Source organism: Apis laboriosa, unplaced genomic scaffold (genome assembly GCF_014066325.1).
Source record: "Apis laboriosa isolate Shangri-la unplaced genomic scaffold, ASM1406632v1 scaffold112_cov148, whole genome shotgun sequence".
In the NCBI taxonomy this organism is placed as follows: Eukaryota; Metazoa; Arthropoda; class Insecta; order Hymenoptera; family Apidae; genus Apis; species Apis laboriosa.
Window position 1 is genome coordinate 1,211,699 of NW_025220865.1, and position 22,099 is coordinate 1,233,797.

Below are 22,099 nucleotides of genomic sequence, written 5' to 3' on the forward strand. Positions count from 1 at the left end.
TTGTTTTTTCATTGCTCTTTTCAGTATCGAATCGAATGGTTTGATAATCGCGACATAACGAACGAAACAAGCTCGATGATTCATCTGGAATTGTATTTCGCCGACTCGTTTTCGTTTCTCCTCTTTACGAGCGATTATGTAAAAGGCGACGATTTAATCGTCATTGATTTGATTACGCGCCGTTTCGTTTACTAGACATTTAGATCCATCGGCGAATCGCTTTTGACATCGCATTTTATTTTTAGATAACACAACGTGTTTTCCCAATTACTCACTTTCTCCAATTTTATTTTCCCGATTAACGGCTAATTGGCGGTGTTACGTAAGAGTAACAAATACACGAACAGTTTAATATATCGGATTAATTAGAAATCGAGATTTCCTGGAGAGCTTAAAAAAAAATTATGGAATTATTCTCGAGTTATTTACGATTCGATCGAGATCACTTTAGATCAAGAAATATTATTCAAATTCGTTCGAAATACAGATCGATCGAGGAGATGAAAGATACAGAATTATTTATATTTTCGTGTAGAGTGCAATAAAATTTAGATAGCTTTAGATAAAAAAAAAAAATGTGATTGCTTAGATAAAGGTGATTAAATGATATAATGATATCTTTGCTCTTTTCTTCAGACGTGTACATTGGAGATGTTCTCTTTTGAAGTGAGATATTTCGTTATTATTTAATATTTTTAATACGAGGAAAAAAATTAGATCGTATTTTCTGTTACATTATAAATAGATCGATGCATTATACAATCGTATGTTGCACAATAATGGGAACCTTGAACGAAGCTGGGATAACTACCACTGGACACTAAAACGTCGAAATGTGATCGTTCGATATATTCAGTGATATTCAAGGATTTTCATGTTCAAGATTGCGATATTTTAACTTCAAAATATGTTTCATTTATCATAATGATTTATGAAACGAATTGGATATAACTGGATGATATAAGTCGTAAATATTGTAATTTATTTAAACCAGTTAAACCAGTCAAAGTTACATTAACATAGATATACTTACTCTTATTTAATAGATTTTTTAAAATTGCATAATTTTTCTCGTAGCATAATTCCTTATCTTTCAAGATATCTATATTTTACTTATAATAACGAAACAAATATAATATCTCATCACGATAAATACAATATAATATATATATATATATTTCATAACCATTCTATATCTCAAAATGCCACGTTTTTTCCAAGACCAAAAGGGAACAGAATAAAATGATAAAAGATGGCGCGTCTATTCACCACTACACCGTTCGTTTCCCTAGCTAAAGGGTCCTTTCAGAAGCACGAATAACCATTCAATAGCAATAATCGTGGCGCCTCTGGTATCGTAGCGCTTATCGAGCTGGTAGAGCAACATTCCACGCTTGGGAATGACCGCACTCATTCCCTCGTGTGCTCTCCTGCGAAAGGATTCTGCGGGAAGGTGCAGTGCCTCTCTCGTCACGCTCGTGCGCTGCACATCGCTCGTCCACACAACAGTGAGCGTAAACACGCTCGCACACGCGCGCACAAATTTCACGTGAAGGTGAAAGAAACAGGAAACCATTTCGTTCACCTGTTCCTCGCTCGAGAGACGCCGAAAATCGAACCCCACGAAGCCTTGATTCGACCTTCTCCTCCTCTACACGAGACGCTAAAGGCTTCTCGACACTCCTCGACTGGCAGCATTCCACGATTTATGCTTCTTCTTTCACATTTTTCATCCTTTCGCTTGTTTTTATCTCGTCCCGTCTCTTTTTTCGATGACTTTTTCGTCGCGCTGTTGTATTCTGTAATTTCTTCTTCGCTTATAGATTTCTTTTTTATCTTGGATCGATAATCAGAGTGGTATTGTTTATCGGTAAGCAGTGAATACCGATAGAGTAATTAAGAAAAGTTGATCATAGTTTTGGAATTCTAGTTTTTTTTTGGAATTTCAACAATTTTCTAGGAATTTTTAGTGATTAGAAAAAAAAATTTATTGAATTTTGTTAAAGATTCGTGAATTTATGGATTCTAATAAATGTTGTCTATAGTTTATTAATGTATATACTATACATTAATATATTCGAGAAATATTACAGAATGTTTCTTTCCTTATAATTTTCCTTGAGTAGAACTGTCCTTGGGATTATAATGAAATATCATTCTCTTTAAATGAATCATTAAGAAAAAGAAATTCTTAATAAAGTTTCTTCTGGTTATTGTAAAGAAGTATTTAAAGCTTTTGCAGAATATTTTCACGGTTAATTAAACAAGTGAAAGAATAGACTCAAGGATAAATAGATACAGAATCAACTTGTTGAAGATTGAAATGTTTTATCTTTCTTTTTCAGTTGGAAATAAAATTATGAAATCTCGATCAAAATTCATTTCCATAAAAATTGTTTCAAGAAATGAAATTCCGTGTAAGGAAAGAATTAGTTTTTCTCTGAATGCGGATGTTTCACATAACAAACGAACGTAACTTTACGATCATGGATCACGCAAATTCTGTTCAACAAACAATGTAAATTATGTAGTTTTTAAAACTTATAAATTACACTATGCATTCTAAAGTAATTAAAATTCATCTTACGTAAATTACGATAAGAAAAATCTTACGGTATCACATATCGTGTTATATAGTAATTTACAATGTGACACGATTCAATCCTTAACATTTTATCTCTTTTAACAATATTCAATATTATACATAGAAATCTTTATTTGTAAGAATACTAATAAAAATTTCTATCGGTTATTTGTATCTAAAAAATATTCAATTTAATTTATTTCAAATAATCACTTTAAATAAATTTTAATATTATAATCGAAAATCTTTAGACAGGATCGATGGACAGTTTGTTATAACAAAGTGAAACACATTATACGATAAAATATTTAATTACAAATTCATATTGATATAAAATATAAATACATATAATATATATCACATTTTGTCAAAATAAATAATAATTCGATAAAGTAATAAATTATATTAAATATATAAATAATAAATAACAGAGAATTTAATATTCAGTCATATTCGAATTAAATAATTTTGTTCGTAATTATGTTTTCATGGTAAATTGATTAATATATTTTGACTATATGAAAATAACAAGTATGATAGGTTATGTATATTCACAATATTAAATAATAATTTGATAGATTCTCTGTAATATAAAATCATTTTATTTCATATTGTTTATGTGCTCATCATAATGATTCAATTAAAAAAAATTACGATTTTAAATCATCAAAATTGTCAAATATATAATAATAATTTAAAGATGCATTGATAAAAAAATTTTATTAATTATAAATTATGATACATTATTGTAACAAGTATATATAATACGATATATAATCTCGAGAAAATTATGTACGAAGAAAAATTAAATAGCCTCAAAATATAAATAATTATTTTAGATCAGTTCATCGATTATTTTCTTTAACAGATTATCGTGGGATAAAATGTTTTGATCTCGGTTAATCGTCGAGCATAACTCGTTTTTACGAATTGAAAAAAAAGCAATCGTGAATCTAAATCCATTTCATCAACGATCGTTACGACCGTTATATGTATGTTGCTGGCGTAATTCCGTTCAACTCGAGTAATATTGATGCAATGTGTCCCCATTAACAACCACTTTGTTTCAATGAAAGAGCTGAGCTTGCAATCCAAATATCTCGATTGCATTGGCGAAGCATCGAACTCTGGGAACAAGAGTGTGTCGACTCGATTTTATAATTCCTTGAAATTGATACTCGAGACGCGATCCTTGTGAGAATCCTATAGAGATAATTAAGAGAACCGTGAGATAATCCAATAATAAATTATACTTATTCGATACTGTTACAATTTTTTTCATTATATATGCGATTACAATATTACAATTATTGTAATTTTACAATTCAAAATAAATTGTATAAAAATATTTAATTTTCCCATCTTTAATTCTCTCTTCTTATCTATTGTTGACGATTTTTGAAATTGATATGAATATTTAATTTCGAGAAAAATATCTTTATTCAGTTATAAACATATTTTTTTGTATCATTGATATCGTATTGCCAATAGCGTGTAGAATGAGAAATAAGAAAATGAATTTCTTCTACATTTCTCTTCTATATCGAGAGAAGTCTACAATAATTCATGGAACAGTGGTTCTTGACTCTTTAGATTCAATACCTATCTACTTTCTCCAAAGCTTCCAACTATATAAATTTATATAAGTTTCTTGGCAATGTGCCAATAATGCTCTCTCGTATTCTTATTGATGATTAAACTTTACCGAGCACGTTACTATAAATTTTAATAGGAAAAATTCTCTTCAAATGAGAACTTTGTGTAACTTCTGAATATATTTCCACAATTGTAAATTTTTTCTTTTAATCATTTTTTTTTAGAAAAAAAAAATACTACTATTATTGTGACTGAAGAGAAGATAATTAAAATAATTATTATTACAATCATACAAATTATTATTGCATTAAAATATCTAATAAATAATTTAATAATATTAAATTATTTTTTTTTTATTCTATGAACATATTGTGATATTGCAAAATGCATTATTCGTTTAATTATTCGCTCGATTTGATTTAATTCATTTACGCAAATATATATATATATATAAATTCGTATCTCTGTTTTATACAAGTTGCGATAAAATTATACAGTTACAAAATGTTACAAACCACAATTATGGTACGATGCGAAATTTGCATGTGTGCCAGATTTAGGAGATGCAACGAGTCCAACGAGCTATTCCAGTTAATTGTCATTACACTACCGTTGACCCAATCTGACAATCTGCACAATTTGTCACAACCAGACAAGATTTTTATTACAATCGGTACAATATTACACCCAACCGCTTATTTTTAATCAATTTTAAAATACCTTGGACAGATCTCGGGGACTTAACAATCTCTATCCACGATGGAATGTATCGTTCTGTGTATCGTGAAAGTTAATCGAACGATGGAAAAGGTATATATGATTGGAAAAGAGACGAGAATTTCGAAATAAACCGACTGCCATTTGTCGTCATGCATAATCTTCGCTATGGATGGAATCTATTCGTTGCGAATCGATATAAACTTGTTTCAATCGTTAACATTTTAATATAGAATACTTTATTATTTTTTCTTATTTGTTGCGTTTAAAAAGAGATTAATTTTATTATTTTACCAAATCTGTTATATTACATTCCTTTTGTTTCCATGATTGGATAACACAATAATAAAAAGAAGGTAAAACGAAGATAAAGATTTGTAGCGATTGACAATCAAATCTAAGATCTGATCTAATTAATCGCTCTGTATTATCGACGATGGTAATCCAAGCGGATAGAAGATTTGCAATCGATATTATACATTTTATTTTCGGATCCATTATTATTAGATAAATCTTTTTTTTTTTTTTTTTAATTATCAATTGTTAATCAAAATTTGATAAAAAAATTATTCTAAATTATTAATTTTACTTAATTTCAGGTGAAAGGAATTTCTCGACTTAGGCTAGGATGTCACATCACAGCGACGACAACATGCTGATAGCAACCTCGGACTCCTTCTGGGAGCCGGGTAATTACAAACGAACGACCAAGAGGATCGAGGACGGGCACAAATTGTGCGACAGCTTGATAACTTTGGTCCAGGAAAGGGCGGAGATCGAGAAAAGTTACGCGAAAGCATTGAAGAATTGGTCGAAAAATTGGAACGACAAGATCGAGAAGGGGCCGGAATATGGAACCACCGAGGCTGCCTGGAAAGGTGTCCTCGTCGAGTCGGAAAGGCTGTGCGATCTTCATCTTAGGGTCAAGGAGAATCTCTGTAACGATATCATTCAGCAGGTGAAAACGTGGCAGAAGGAAACGTATCACAAAGTAAGCGCAATTTTTCCTTATGAATGTTGTCCATTACGATATTGGAATCAAACCTTTCTTATTTCAATCCTTCAATGAATTTTATATATATATATATATCTTTCCAGTCAGATCAAATTTCTAATCAAATTGAAATTAAACTGTCTTTTGACGATCAATTTTCCGGATAAAAAAAAAAGAAAAATTTCTTTTCCCACGTAGGTTCTCATAATTATCGTTAATATGTTGCACTGTTGGATCTGGTTCGATATTGCAGTCGATGATGACGCTGAAGGAACGGAAGGAGATGGAGGACGCGTTCAAGAAGGCGCAGAAACCGTGGGCGAAGCTTTTGCAAAAGGTGGAAAAAGCGAAGTCTGAGTATCACAACAGTTGCAAAACCGAAAGGACAGCGGCCAACATGGAAAGGAACGCATCGGCGGACAGTTCGCTTTCCCCTGACCAGGTAAGACCATGGTCCGTCCCTCTATGCCGTTGATCACACTGATCAACCGTTACATCATCCTTCGCTCATACGTTATCGACGATTAGCGCAATTGTTACGTTATTTAAGTCACAGTGCCTCGCTTTCAGAAGGTACTTTTTTTCATTGCCACATAATGTAACAACACGTAGACAATTCAATAATTTTAATACGGTTAATAATGGTTAGAGGATTGTTTTGTTGTATGGAACGTTATTTATCGATTAGGAAAACCTAACCTAAATCCACTTAAAGTTATTCGAGTTTTAGTTAATAAAGATTTATCGTGATTTTTATTTTATCGTATTTCGTGTAAATCAAAGTTTTTTTTTTTTTTTTTTTTTTCATTGCCATATAATGTAACAACACGTAATCAGTTTAATAATTTTGATACGCTTAATAATGATTAGAGGATTGTTTTGTTGCGCGGAACATTATTTATTATCGAAAACCTAACCTAACCTGACTTCGGTTAAAGTTTCACGTTATTCGAGTTTGTAAAGATTTATCGTGATTTTTATTCTATTGTTGCGTGTAGATCAAAGTTTTTTTTTCAAAGTTCTTACGTAACCTAACCTAACCTAATCCGTTTAAAAGTTTCACGTTACTGAAGTTTGCAAAGATTTATTATTTTATTATTGAGTATAGATCAAAGTTCTTATGCAAAGTATCGAAAAATTGTTCATTTAATGTTTCATTCACGTCAGAATCGAATGAAAAGAAAATTTTTTTTTCTTTTCTGTTATTACACGCAACCTCGATAATAAATTAAGTAATCTATCAAGTAATCTTGTGTAAAAAAAACATTTCTTTAATTAACATTCTTTCACGCTATGTTTAATCTTCCTTGATATTCTAAGTGAAAAAAATGAAGAATATTTTTATTTAAGGTATTTTTTTCCTAGCATAATGTAATCCTCCAACTATTTTCAGGAGCTATTTGAAAGAAGAAGGAAAAAAAAATAAATTTTAAATATTAAGACGGTATTTACAAACCGATATAAAATTATATAAAAAAAAAAAAAATTAAGCGCCTTCTAAAGCGAACAGTACTCTTGACAAAAAAACATACATACGCGTACGCGCACACATACATAATGATACCATATGTACATGTGTGTGTAATAACTCTTAAACATTAGTATGCATCACGATCACGCATTCGCGGCTCAATATAAAAGTAGATACTGTTGTTCTTTAGCAAGTATTATTTTCAGATGGCCCGAGGTTCTGAAAACGTATGTGAACAAAAATCTCGTGTTAATCTTTATCGAAAGTATTGCATGCATCCGTGTTGTTCTGTGTCCTCGATATTGATCATCGATATAACTAATACGTACATATGTCTCTTCCTGTTGTTACTAACTTACTGCTTCCAAATTTTCGTGAATGCCCGATTAATCATTTTCTGCACGTTTCGATTGTCGATTAATCCTTCATTCGTTATTCATCTGTGTATTAACTTCATAAACTTTTTAATACATTATAATAATAATTGTTGATTAATATATAACTTAAAAAAAAAACTTTCAATATGAGATTTATATGAAAAAAGAAAAAGGTAAAATTTATTTTACCTTTAATATATAAAATTGAAATCGTAGAATTTCGCACAGAATTATATATATATATATATATACTTTTATTTTCGATTTGCATTTTCACTTTTTATTATTTTTTCGAAGGCTTCGAAACCTGTTTTAAAATAGAAATAACGAGAAAAAGTATTATTATACGTCCCGGCATTCGAGAAATTCGATTAATCGCCATACGAGAGGCGATCTTCTGAAAAAAGGCTAACGACGTTTTTAGATGACAGTTTGTGGATGTGATGCATGGGCCCTCAGAATACGAAAAGCCTTTAGGAAATCTAAAATAGGAGACGTTCAGCTTGTATGTATAATAATACTGCATGCAGCATGTATCTTGATTAACATTTTCTCTCGTTTTTCATTACAGAAAGCTCTGCTGGTAAGCGAATTTTTATCTCACTCAAGCCTTTCCTTCGATAATTGTGGATAATTCATATCATGCAAACATCGGGCCCTTTAAACAGTAGTAGTTTTAATAATTGAAATGTAATTTTTTAAACAATTCGAAATGAGAAAAAAAAATAATAGTTTTTTTATAAAACATAATAAACATAAAAAAATGAAAACACTGTTAACAAAATTAAATATCATGTGGAATTAAAACGCAATACAATCAACTTTTCATATCTAATTCTGAAAGTTATCGTGCTCGATGATTGCTCGTTATTACTACCTAGAAATAAAGTGCAATGCTTTAATATATTTTTAATATAGAATTTCCTTTTATATGTCTCTATATCTCTATGTGCGTAATTCTAAATTCTTTTTAGAAACTAATGTATGCCAATTAATTGCTTAGCTAGTTAATTTGTAATTTGTAATTTCAAGAAACATATAACAATATCTTACAATATTTTTATACACAAATCTTACAAAATACAACATTATTACAATATATTTTATTACAGATTTTACAAAACATATTACAACACAATTAATAATAGAAAACAACTTCGTGTATTAAATTATTATTATTTTTTTATACATATAATTGTATCGCACGAGTCAATATTTGCTGTCGCAGCTTATAGAAATGTATCTATTAGAAATCACGCTTATTTTTTTTTTCAAACGTATGCCATCACGATATATATGCTAGGTAAAGCTTGAGGGTAAAGAATTGGGATTTTCATAAATAAAACATTATTCAGAACATCCAAATATTAAGACGATCATTTATGAAAACAATATAAAAATTACAAATATTTTTCCTTCGCTATTCCTTTCTAAACTCACCAATATGGTTGGGTATGCACCAAGATCTTTACCTTCAATGTAGTACGTGCGATTATTCGAATTTCAAACGTGAATATTCATTAAGTGCCTCTTTATTTAATTGGCAGGTGAGGAAAATGCAAGACAGGGTGCAGAAGACGAAGGAAGAAGTTCAAAAGGCGAAAGAAAAGTACGAAGCGGCGTTGCAGGAGATTAATCAGTACAATCCTAAATACATGGAGGATATGACTCAGGTGTTCGAAAAGTGTCAAGAGATGGAGGCGCAGCGGTTACAGTTCTTCAAAGAGGTCCTATTTGGCATTCATAAATGCCTCAATATATCTCAGGATCCGATGTAAGTGTGTGTAATATTATCAATACATAATTTCATTGTGTATATAATATGAGAAAACTAGAGTAAAGATTTTTTTTATTCTGGTGCTCTTATTATCTATTAACTGTATAATTTTTTCAGCATTCAGTTTATGAATATTTAATTATGAATTAATGAATTAATTTTAATCCTTATAAATGTCACTAATACATATCTTATATTTAATATGGATAAGTAGAATATTGATTTTTTATCTGGTATACCTTTAACCTTTCAAAAAAAAAATCTATTTATAGAGGATTAAATACTTGTTTCTCTCAGATTGATTGATCTGTTAGATCTGTATAATTTTATGGTCACAAGTTGCATTTATATAGATTATATTTAATAAACAAAAAAAAAAAATGCAGCATATAATAATAATAATTCTTTGAATCTCAGATTTTTGAAAGATTGAAATGAAAACTGGATATTAAAAAGATATTAAAAAATGAATGAATCTATATCATTAAAAAAGTATTTAAAACAAATTTTATTTGTCGCCATTTATAGATTACCACAAATATACGAAGAATTCTATCACACAATTAATAACGCGGATCATGAGAAAGATCTGAAATGGTGGTCGAACAACCATGGTGTAAATATGGCAATGAACTGGCCACAATTCGAGGTAAGATGATAAAATACAAATTTACGTCTTGTAACCATTCTTTTTTTTTTTTTTTTTTTTATCGCATGTAAACTCTTGCTCATAGTTGAGATCTAATGTTAGAAAGTATAGTCGTAGCGTGTATTGAAAATATTATGTATTCTTGTTCCTCTCTTTTTATAACTGCATTAATATCGTTCCTTTTTTATACTCTGTATATGTCTCGATATCCTTTGGTATTCTATTCGAAATAACTGCGTTATAAGCAACGATACTGGGTCGTTTAAGGGTTTTAAAATATAAGTCGATTGAATTTCTATTAATTATACATATATTATAGATTAAAATTTCCTACTCCACACGTATTAATTACGTAACTAAATGTACAATCTTTTCTGTATCAATCTTAACAAGAAATTTTACAAATTTAACAATGTAATCCCGAAATTCTCATTATCCAATATACATAGAATAATTTTATTGAACATACGTATCCGTCTCTCCTGTTAACAATGTATCCCAATGATACAATATTGAATTCCTGTCAAAGTTTTGAAAAAAAAAAAAAAAAAAATAGAAAAATGTATAACCCCTATGACGATCGAACAATTTTCCGGAATGCATGCATGTGATTGTCTATTTTTTTTCTTTTTTTTTGGGCGTTGCTATTACGCAGGACTACACAGAGGAGTTCCGTGACATCGCCAAAGGCTCGAAGTCAAAGGAGGCACTTCCGGCTGGCTCCATCACGCTCATCAATCAACGTCCGGTCGGCGAAGATGTGCATGTAAAGTTTTGTTATGTTTTACACTACCAATTCGCGCCTTTCGTTTATACCACCTGCCCAGATATGAGCGAAGATTCATGCACACACATATAAGCACATATGCGCATAAAAAAGGAAATCGAGCTTTTTTTTTTTACCGATCACGAAATAATGTCGAAACTGGTAAACACGACGAGGTCACCGAGGATGGGTTTCCTTTTTCAGCTTCTGGTTCGCCTAACTTAACTGAATTAACCGTAACCCGCTATGCGCTTGTTCTTGCACGTAATCGCAGATCTATATCACGGATACACGCCAAGCATGTTTCCATCATTCGATGCTGGAGCGAATTTGCGATGAATTGAGTCAATTAAATGTGAAACTGTTTCAATTAATCTTTTTTTAATTAATTAAGATTACGAAAAAAATTTGGTAAATGTTCCTTGATACAGAAAAATTGATTATGTAACGGAATCTGTTTAAAATTTATAAATATTAAACTTTTCAAATTTGTTTCGTTAATTATTAATATTCAAATGTTTGAAAATATTTAACAATGCAATAGGTAATCAGAAGATCGTTTTTATCTATTTATAATATAATCAACATGCCAATGACGCGAATTGAACGTGCGTCGATATAGATTATGCAGACGATTGTGAATGAATAAGATTAGCAAATTGGTACTGCATGTCAAAATAAAGAGAAATCGTATCTTTTCAAAAAGATCTCGAGAAAACATCAGATATTTAAAATTTGATGACTACATAATGATATTTTCTGCATCGTGTAATTTTTGCCGAATAAATTCATTTTTTATTATTATTTTTTATTACACATTTTTATTACACGTTATTAGGCGATACATCTGTTAAAATAATATGTTAAGTAGTATTTCAAATCTAAACTGTAAATTCGCTCTATATTTGCTTGTATGCTTAGCAAACATGACTGTTAGCATTGTGTCTCATTATCCTTTGATAATTGTTTATTATTAAATGGCATCGAAGCATAAGGCAAACATGTTTGCAACCAGAAATCGTCTGCACAATTAATTTGTACAATACAATTACCATAATGCCCATAACTATAAATTATATCTTTTCATTGTAATAATGAATATATTGTTACATTCTCATTGTCGCATAATATATGAAACAGTTAGGAAATCAATATTCATGAAAGCAACATCTTAAAAATGATAATAACAGGCAAGCAGATATGTGAAGCATCATAATTTTAATTCATTTTGTATACTCATTTTCGTTTCAATATGAATCATTTTTTTTCCAGAATTTTTGTTGCAAAATAATTTATAACATGATAATAAAATTTTCATTATATCTAAAGATTTTATTCAATTTAGAAATAACAAATTAAAAATTTTGTAAATAATTAGTATATATGCTTATGATTAAATATAATTAAATATAATATAAAATCTAAATATCATACATTATCTATTTGGTTGCACGCATGATTTAAAAAATAACATTATAAATATATATATATTTATAATTTCTCTATCATTTATAATCAAAAACGATGTAAAATTGTAAATACAAATATAGCTTCAAATTTTGTAAAATGATATTTATATACATATTAATTTATTTATATGTATATATAATTATGTATATATAATCATCTTTCATCGATATAGGAATACCCACCTGTTAATAATAAATCAAAATCGAAGCCCACTTCCCGAGTGATATCAACAGATGTTAGTCATGCAGACACAAAAACGGATACGATTAACTCCAGCAAACATTCTTCAGAGAAGAACAATCACGATGGCAATGCAGTAAATAGGACCTCCACGATGACGTAAGTGTTAAAAATAATTTAAAATCGATTTTTTATTTTAAACGAAAGTATTTAATTTTCAAAAGAATATAAAATTATATCTATTTTTCAATATATTATTTTTTAATTATTCATTAAACATATTTAAAGACCATAGAAATTATATTTTCATATTATTTTATATATTATTATTTGCGATTAAACAAAAATCATAAATTTTTCTTTTTAGTAATGGTACAAATGTTAAGCAAGAATCAAATCCATTTGAAGAAGAAGAATGGGATGAAGATAGTGGTGAACCATTGGTTGATAATGGAGAACCTGGAGTTCTTGTACGCGCGTTATATGATTATGAAGGAGCTGAAGCAGATGAACTTAGTTTTAAACAAGGTATGATAAAGAGTATTCTCTTATATTCATAATTATCATTATTTAATGTAATTATAAAATTATTTTAAATACCAAATAATATACATAATTTTGTTGTTGAGATATTTTTTTTGAGATTCTATTAATTGCATTAAATAGAAAATTAATTTATATAATTTTACATTTTCACAGGCGATGTATTTGATAAATTAGAAGACGAAGATGAACAAGGGTGGTGTAAAGGACGAAAAGATGGTAGAGTGGGTCTTTATCCTGCAAATTACGTAGAACTTGTGTCTCCGTAAAATTACCATGTAATGCCAAATTATATGAACATTGTTAGTTACTTAACACGTAACGCGTATGGAAAAAAAAGAATTTTTATTTTGTTGTTTATTTCTCTATGAAATAGCATGTTCGTTAAAAAGAAGAAAATTTGTAAATGTCGTTAAATAAGAATTACATGAGACTTTATATTAGAAATCGTTCATTTCGTGTATTATACATATAATGAGCGCTAAAAAAGATGAAAAAAGTTATACGATAAACCTTATGGTTCAAATTATAAGTGAATTTAAATTAAAATTCAAAAAAATTATTGTAAACATGAAAATGAAAATGCATATATTTACTTCATTCTACTTCTCGGTTCGATGTAGGGTCGATGCAATAAAACTTAAAACGAAACTTTTACTTTGACGAGTAATAGTTTTTCGTATATAGCTAGGATTTTCTATATCCATCTTTATAAATTAAATACGTGCTAAATAAGATGGATATGTACACCATGAATTATATTATAAGTTTAGATTTTTGAGGTAATGTACAATTATACATTTTTCGACATTATTAATATTGTTACTATGAAATATTTCGGCGAATGCGACGAAAAGTATATTTAATTTATTGTTATTCAAATGATACTATTAAAACCTATTCTTTCTGAATGGTATCATTGTATATAATAGATTTAAGAACGTAAACGATATGTAAAGTTACAATTGTTTAACGAAGTTGAGATTTTATGATGTTCAAAGTACATTAGTACGAAAAGTAAAAAAAAAAGCTTGAGAAATGTGTACATGAAATGTACCCAACAAATAAATTTGGGACCCAGAATTGTCCAATTTTTTCGTTTTTTTTCTAATAATTACAATGTTCTAATATTAAAAAAAAATTATTTATATATAAAAAATCAAAATATAATTAAAAATTATAATCTGAAAATATTTGCTTTTTGTACATAATTTCTTATATCAAGGCAATGTTGAATGATCGTTTATGAAAATGAAGTCATAATACCCTTTTTTTAATTAAACAAAAAATTTTATATAAAATTAAATGTACAGCATTGAAGGTATTTCATATAATCATTATTAATTTTTTAATAAATGTATCACAATTTCAGAAATATGGAAGTGAAAGCGCAAAATAAATTGAAAACAGTTAAATATGTTTTTTCATAATAAATTATTTGATAATTAATTAATTAAATTAAATATTCATCATTGATATCAATATATCTTTATGAATACATGCTTTCAAGAATTCTAATATAGAAATATTCTTTTTAAGTTAATATAAAGAACAATGTTGCAGAATAACTATGAAATCAAACAAATTATAGATTTAAATGATTGAAAATGAAGCATTTATTATAGTTTTCCATCTAATTAAAGAAATTTTAGAAATATTAAAGTTGGCATTAATAAAATCATTTGTTATTTAAATATCACAATTTTGCTAAGCGCTCAGAAGGATCAATTTCAACAAATCAAGTCAAATTTTCATAATATATAATGATAAATGCTAATTATTCGTCACGAATAAATAATGTGTTATTATACACAGTATTTATGTAAATATAGTAGAATATAATAACATTTACAATTCAGCCAGTGACTGATTTTTGTAATTGTTTATAATTAGTCCTCCAAATTATTTTCTGTAAAGAATGTTCGCGATTCCATAATATTGTTAAATAGACTATAGTTTGTGTATAAAATTTATTATGTATAACTTAATAAATGACATATGTACGAAATATTACATAATACATGATGCAGCGACTATTCTTACTTATAAATATTATAATGTATTGACATTACATTTCACAAACGCTAATTACATTCACAAAAATTTAGCATGAAAAATTTAATTGCGAAAATGACTTCAATAATAATCATGCTTTGACCAAAATAATTACAATGTAAAACCTTTCAATGAAAATTATTTAGAAGAAAAAAATTAATGTGTAATATTATATCATAAAAACATATATTTGCATACTCATCAAATTTCATATATTAAATTTCACTTAAAAAACAGGTTACAATTTATATTAATTGTTTCTTTAATCGATCCTATTTCTAATCAATTTCATTTGTTATTTATAATTTTCCATATTATGAGATTTTTTATATTAAGTCGCGTTCCCATTGCATCAGTACTAATCGATATTAATTGCCATTACAGAATAATTTAATCGATCGATTTTTTGTGCTATATTTCCATTTTATCGGTTAATTGATTAATCGTATTTAATAATTTAATAACAAATCTGACAATTCAATTACCCAATGTTGATTTCGGCGCGATTTTGGTATTTATCGACATCAGTCGGTAAATTGATTGGAATATCATTCGATTTTTCAAATCATATAATTCAAGTCGATGCACAAGTCAACACTTGTTGGCATTACTGAATGGTTTTATCGATTAAATGTTAACACAATGGAGACGCGACTTTATGGTCATATATATTATAAATATTGTTTATATATAAACAATCACTTTGTATTACGAACAATTTTTATTAAATATTATGTACACAAATTTTTAATACATTTATATTTATATATGAAATATTTAACATATATATATATAAATGAAATTTTTATAATTCTGAATATTGTATGTTAAAATAATTATCTTAATTCCTATATTTAATTTACAAATAATCATATTATTTACTATTTTCATAAATTTTCAATATTTAAAATTTTTATATTTGCAAATATAATATTATTATTAAAAATATTAAATGTCGTTTAAAAATCAAGTGCAATACAAATATTTCATAGATAATAAAATGGAAGCGAGTTATATATTATAATTTAAAGACTGATTTTAAATTCTTAATATATCTGAATATTATCATACATATTTATATTTACTATAATAAAAAATCATTTTAGTCATATTATAAATTATAAACTCAAGAATCATTGCACACAAAATTACACGAAAATATTTGGGTAGCTTATTAATATACAAAACGATCTTACAAAATTTGTATGTATTTAAAAAATAGTAATTACATTAGCGTTACCAGATCAAGGAAATAATGGGAAAAAGACGAATGATAATGGCAGGATAACGACGTTATTATTAATCACTCATACTTAAAGAGTGGCAGTAGGGGTACTAAAATATATATAGCATATTTTTTTGTGAGGGAATTCTTCCGGTAACGCTAAATTATATTAATGAGTTGCAACATGTTTTTGCAAGTCCTCAAGACTGGGAAATGGTTTATCACATAACTGACAAACATGTGCATTTCCATTATGTATATCTAAATGTTCTGATAAATCTTCTTCTGTGTCAAAAAGTTCATCACAAATCATACATTGATATTCACAAGCTTTTATTCCTTGTTTTTCCCATTCTGCTATTGCAGCTTCTTCTTCATGAGCTTGCATGTGCATTTCTAATAACATTTCTGAATTAAATGTTTCTGCACATTGTAGACATTGATAAGGTTCTTCATTTGACTTATCATTTTCATTAGCAATATTAATAAGATTAGGATTATCATCCTCTTCATCAAATAAATGTTTCTCAACATGTGCCTCTAGTGCTTCTTCAGAATCTAGTGAATCTCCACAAATTGCACATTGATATTGTTCTTTACCAGGGCTTTGATCATCCTCGCTTATATCATCACAATGTTTTTGTAAATGATCTTTCAATATTTCTTCATCTGTAAATATTTTATCACATACAAAACAAGTATATGTTTCTTTTGGTTTCTCTCCTGACACGAAATTTCCTCGATTTTTAGATATTCCAATTTTCTCTGACTGAGCATTGTTTATTTCTATTCTAGAATTATCTGATTTTATTAGATTATTTTCTATTTTTGAAAGTTGACTTTTTTCGGATTTTAAATGTACTGTTTCTTTAGAATTTTGTGATGTATTCGCATTTAATTTCTGAGTATCTCCTTTTGTTATATTTTCTATATTAAATTCAGATTGATCATGGCTTTCTAAATGGCGTACCAAAAGTTTTTCAGTTCGGAACGTCGAATTACATACATAACATTTGTGAATTTGTTGTTTTGATGATTTACATACATGAGCTTTTACAAATCTAGCTTCTACTATTTCATGGCATCTCTTACATCTCATCATTTTATGTTTATTATGTCGCGATATAGAAGTAGTTTCTGTTTTATGCATACGAACATGTGTTACCGCATCATTATGATTATCAAACGATTGTTCGCACACGCCGCAAATATGTTTCTCACCATGTGATGAAATTATTTTAAAAATATTTTCTTGAATTTCTATCTTATGTTCATTTTTAACAGCAATAGAATCCGCAACTTTTGGCTCTTTTATTTGTTTCATAATGTTAATTTGTTCTTTATCTTCTTGTAACTTTTGTGTATTATCTGGCTTAGAGGCTTCAGATGTCTCATCTGATAAATATGAATCAGAATCTAAAGCTGAAGTATTATAGTCATTATATCTTATTGGTGGTACACTTTGTCTTTTATGAGAAACCATACTAAATGGTCCGCCGAGTTTATTTTTAACTGTACGTTTAACTAAAACATGCATATTATTAATATTTCGTTGTATACTTTCTTTTGCTAAGTCTAAACGTTTTAATAGAACTTTCGGTTGATATTTTTTAGAATTCATAGCTTCTTTTACAAATGCTGGTGAAACTTTTCCAGACTGTTGGGAGTATAAATTAAAATCAGAACCACAACTTCTCATCATAGATGATTCAAAATTTTTCTTTATAGTTTTTTCTATAATATTTTTCAATTGTTGATCTAAAGTTTGATATGAAGTTTTACATCCTCCTTTATTCTTTTTTACATTATCATTATTTGTTCCAAATAATCTATGTTTCATTTCTTTCTCTACAAAACCTGCTAATTCAACTTGTACACGTTTTAATGCTTCTATTTCTGTTCCTTCCACTTCTATATTTAAACATCTCTCAATACATTTTTTATTATTAGCATCTATTGGAACTGGATTAATTCTACGAAGTTGTACAGCATCAATAATATCAGTATTTTTTTCTTGAGAATTTTGTTCAATAGTCCCATTTTGAAATTCCTTTGACAAAGTATTTAAATTTGCTTTATTTAAATAATGGGGTTCTGCAAGCATTAATGTAGAAGTAACAATATATGTAGCATCTCCAATTTGTAATTCTGATTTTACTGAACATGGTGTAAATGTATCTTCAATTATTTCTATTCCATTTTTTTCTGATGATTGTTTTTCGATAACTTTTTCTGGCAATAATACAGGAAGACTTTCTTTCTCTTTTAAATCTTCAGAAAATTTATCTTTTTTTACTTCAGTGCATTCTTTTATAGACATATTTTTACCTTCAGTTAATGAAACATCAGAATTAATATCTTTAAGAGATCTTGTTCTATGCGTATCAGAATCACTATCTATACTCATAAAATTATTTCTATCACTTTTAGTAGTATATTTATCTGTCATATTAGTTTCCAAATTTTTTAATACTCTAATCAATCTTTTTTGCTTCTCAATTTCTTTATCCATATTTGTTTTTGCTCTTGCTTTTTGCACCGGTGATAATTGTGTATCATCTGATGCCATAGAATCTGTATCTGAAACACTTTCTCCTGTTGCTGCAAGAAGTGCTTTTTTCCTTGCAACCCATCTTTTAGTTGATGCTTTTCTTCGTTCAGTTATATTGCGTCTTCCAGTTAATGGTTTAACTTTCATTGGAACTAATGTTGGTTTTAATTGAATTTTATCTTTATTTTCTTGTTTTTCATTATTTTTACATTTATCATCATTAGAAGCATCATGTGCCTTTTGTGAAGAATCCTTTGAAGATGTAACATCATCTTCAGATATATACATATCTTTGAGCATTGTTTGATTTGTTATGTTTTCATTATTTGTAAATTGTAAAGGAATCAATGCTGGTACATCTGTTTTTGATTTTTTCTGAAATAAATGTTTTTATGAAATTTTATGTTATTAATTAAAAAATTGAAAAATAATTGAAAAATTATATTAAAATTATTATTAATATTAAATAATGTTAAAATTATTATTATTTATACCTTATCAAAAGAATCAGAAAGACTATCATCTCCACTTTGTTCTAAATTATTACATGATCTTTTGGATTTAGAATTCTAAAAAACAATTAAAAAAATAATTAAAATTATAACAAAATTATGAAATATATATATGAATAAAGCTATAAGATATTATTGTGTATATATTATATAATAATAAATAATATTACATATATGTAAATATTATTTTACGTATGAATTATAATATATATATATATTCAATTATATAGAACTAAAAATTTAAAATTAAATTAATTGAATTTATTTTTATAGAATAGAAATTATTTTCTTTACAATAATTATCTCACCTCATTATCAGAAGTTTCTATAAGTTCTAATTGACTTAATAACATTTGATTTGATCGTATAAATTGTTCTTTAAATTCATCCCACATATCCAATTTGTAGAGGCATATATGACATATAACATTTGGTAAGCCATGCTCATCTTTAATCTAGAAAAAAAAAAATGTTCAATTAGAATAAAAAAAGCATATAATTAAAGTTAAAAAAGTGATATAAACATACATTGATAGAAGTACATTTACTTAAATCAGTTAGTCTTGATTGTATAACTTCGTCAAATAAATTAGTCATGCATGCATGATCAACGAGGCAAATACGGCATCTTTCTTTTATATTTGATAATTTACGTTTTCTCGACATTTTTCCACTTGTAGGAAAAGCAATTATGCGTATCGGTATTGATACCGAACACTGTGAATATGTTACGAATAAACTATGGCGGGTGCTATAACGATAGATCGATATATTCAATATTACCAGAATTATTTTTTTACAAAAAAATTTGTTATATTTCTATATTCCTATTGCAATTTTTTAATTACTTAAGTAATAAATAATGATAACATTATTTTTTTCCACTAAATTTATCCGATTTTATTCCATATATCGAAACAAAATTTATAGATATGTTCAAGTTATTACAATAAATTGCGCGAAAATTTATACGTAATAATATATTTTATTTTTTTAATTTCATAGATTTAATTCCAAATTCTTTTAATTGTTTTGAAAAATGATAAAAAAATAATTTTTTTGAAAAAATAGTTCAAAAAGAAAATAAATAAATTTTTGCATAAAAGAAAATGGATAAAATGGTTAAGGTGGATTTTCAAGAAAAACTGCTGTAACTATTAAAATACTTCATGTTTGTAAATCAAATTAAGTAGTCTGTATATTATATAGTTTATGTACATTTGATCTTAAATTTAAATTCTTAAATATTAAATTTCATGAAAATCATAATAAAAACAGTATTATATAATATTCAGTATCATTGTGTTTCTAATTCTTTTCTATTGTTTTGTCAAATACAAATTAGTACGCATGATCGAGATTTACATCGTTTACTACAGAAGTAGCTTCATAGGCTAATCGTTCAGTTTCCCTTTGAGCTGCAATTGCCGCATGTTCCTCGGCGATTTTTTGGTAAAGTTGAATATGTTTATCCTTTGCTTTCTCCACACTTGCAGAATCCTATAAAATAAATCAACAGGTGAAAACTATCATTTCATTAAATTATTTTTATCTAGCAATGAAAATAAATCTTATTTGAATCAAATCATATAAATTATATTTGTTCACAAAAGAAAGTTGTTAAAAGAAATGCATAAAGTTTGCGAATATTTTAATAAATAAATATAAAAATTCAAATTTTAAATAAATGATTTTTTGAAAAATTTTATTATGATCAGTTAAAAACAGTTATTCTAACCTAAAATAGTTTTCATTATCATTATTTCAAATTTCAAATATTGGCAATACCTAATATTTTTATTTTTATTATCATTTGAATCCTAAATTAAGAATCCATAGAAAAAAAAGTTATATATTCATTACTTGTGGAAGATTGATCGGAACACCATGAGCATTTGCTTCAGCTATCTTTTGATACAATCGAAAATGTTTTTCCTTCGCGAGTCTTACTGTTTCAGAATCGACAGGTTGAATAACTGTATCTTCATAATTTATTAAAGATGCATGAAATCCATTTTCATCGGCTATATATTGTACTGTTCGTATTTTATGTTTGGGATCGATAAAAGAATAAGAACCTAAAAAAATACATTAAAGGAATAATTTTTTTTAACTAGAAAAAAATTTTTTTAATTTTTTAAAATTCGATGTTGAACATTTAATAATTACCTTGAACATGTCCAGTACCATCTCCACTTTCTTGATGAACACGATCTATATTTCCAGGATATCGTCCTGCTTGATAATGAAAGCTATAAGGTTTAGGAAGCGATGGTGGAGTAGTCGTTGTAGATGATTCTGACAAAAGATGTGATATGTTCCCCAGACAAGGGCTAATCAGAATAAATGCGATCTGATTCGAAAGTGTAATCATTTAATTAGTTATATTTATTGATTTATTTTAAAATAATTTAATTGAATGTAAATTAATTAATACTATTTTATAATCACGTAATTGCTGTTTGAGACTATGTAGAGATCAATCTTTTAATAATAAAAGTGAAATTTATATATCAGAAACAAAGAATTAATAAACATATATAGATATCAGATGACGAGATTTTAAGTTAAATTCCAAACTGATTACGGAATCATCTGATCACATCATGCAATAGTATAATTTTACGAAAAA

General features: G+C 27.5%; 3 protein-coding genes across 9 annotated transcripts in view; 1 reads left to right on the forward strand and 2 right to left on the reverse strand.

The window, feature by feature from the left end:
* LOC122712798 (protein kinase C and casein kinase substrate in neurons protein 2) overlaps positions 1-15,132 on the forward strand; it is a 55,763-nt gene extending 40,631 nt beyond the window's left edge. For 2 of the 7 annotated variants that reach the window (XM_043932711.1, XM_043932719.1), the window contains exons 2-12: positions 5,497-5,888; positions 6,145-6,333; positions 7,569-7,589; positions 8,164-8,244; positions 8,311-8,322; positions 9,287-9,513; positions 10,045-10,165; positions 10,821-10,931; positions 12,574-12,740; positions 12,949-13,109; positions 13,281-15,132. In XM_043932711.1, coding sequence (XP_043788646.1) covers positions 5,526-5,888; positions 6,145-6,333; positions 7,569-7,589; positions 8,164-8,244; positions 8,311-8,322; positions 9,287-9,513; positions 10,045-10,165; positions 10,821-10,931; positions 12,574-12,740; positions 12,949-13,109; positions 13,281-13,393 — 1,566 coding nt within the window. In that variant the 5' untranslated portion in view covers positions 5,497-5,525 and the 3' untranslated portion in view covers positions 13,394-15,132. The remainder of the gene's footprint in view (positions 1-5,496; positions 5,889-6,144; positions 6,334-7,568; positions 7,590-8,163; positions 8,245-8,310; positions 8,323-9,286; positions 9,514-10,044; positions 10,166-10,820; positions 10,932-12,573; positions 12,741-12,948; positions 13,110-13,280) is intronic. The other 5 variants (XM_043932753.1, XM_043932726.1, XM_043932736.1 and 2 more) reach the window with 5 other exon arrangements.
* A 1,072-nt stretch (positions 15,133-16,204) lies between these two features.
* LOC122712076 lies at positions 16,205-20,225 on the reverse strand. The gene is made up of 4 exons (XM_043931411.1): positions 19,996-20,225; positions 19,776-19,922; positions 19,450-19,524; positions 16,205-19,330 (listed from the first exon to the last, which is right to left on the reverse strand). Exons 1-4 carry the CDS (start codon positions 20,131-20,133, stop codon positions 16,574-16,576), a joined length of 3,117 nt encoding a protein of 1,038 aa, XP_043787346.1. The 5' UTR covers positions 20,134-20,225; the 3' UTR covers positions 16,205-16,573.
* A 583-nt stretch (positions 20,226-20,808) lies between these two features.
* LOC122712903 (cuticle protein 7-like) lies at positions 20,809-21,841 on the reverse strand. The gene is made up of 3 exons (XM_043932914.1): positions 21,637-21,841; positions 21,331-21,545; positions 20,809-20,967 (listed from the first exon to the last, which is right to left on the reverse strand). Exons 1-3 carry the CDS (start codon positions 21,839-21,841, stop codon positions 20,809-20,811), a joined length of 579 nt encoding a protein of 192 aa, XP_043788849.1.
* Between the last annotated feature and the right edge of the window lie 258 nt (positions 21,842-22,099).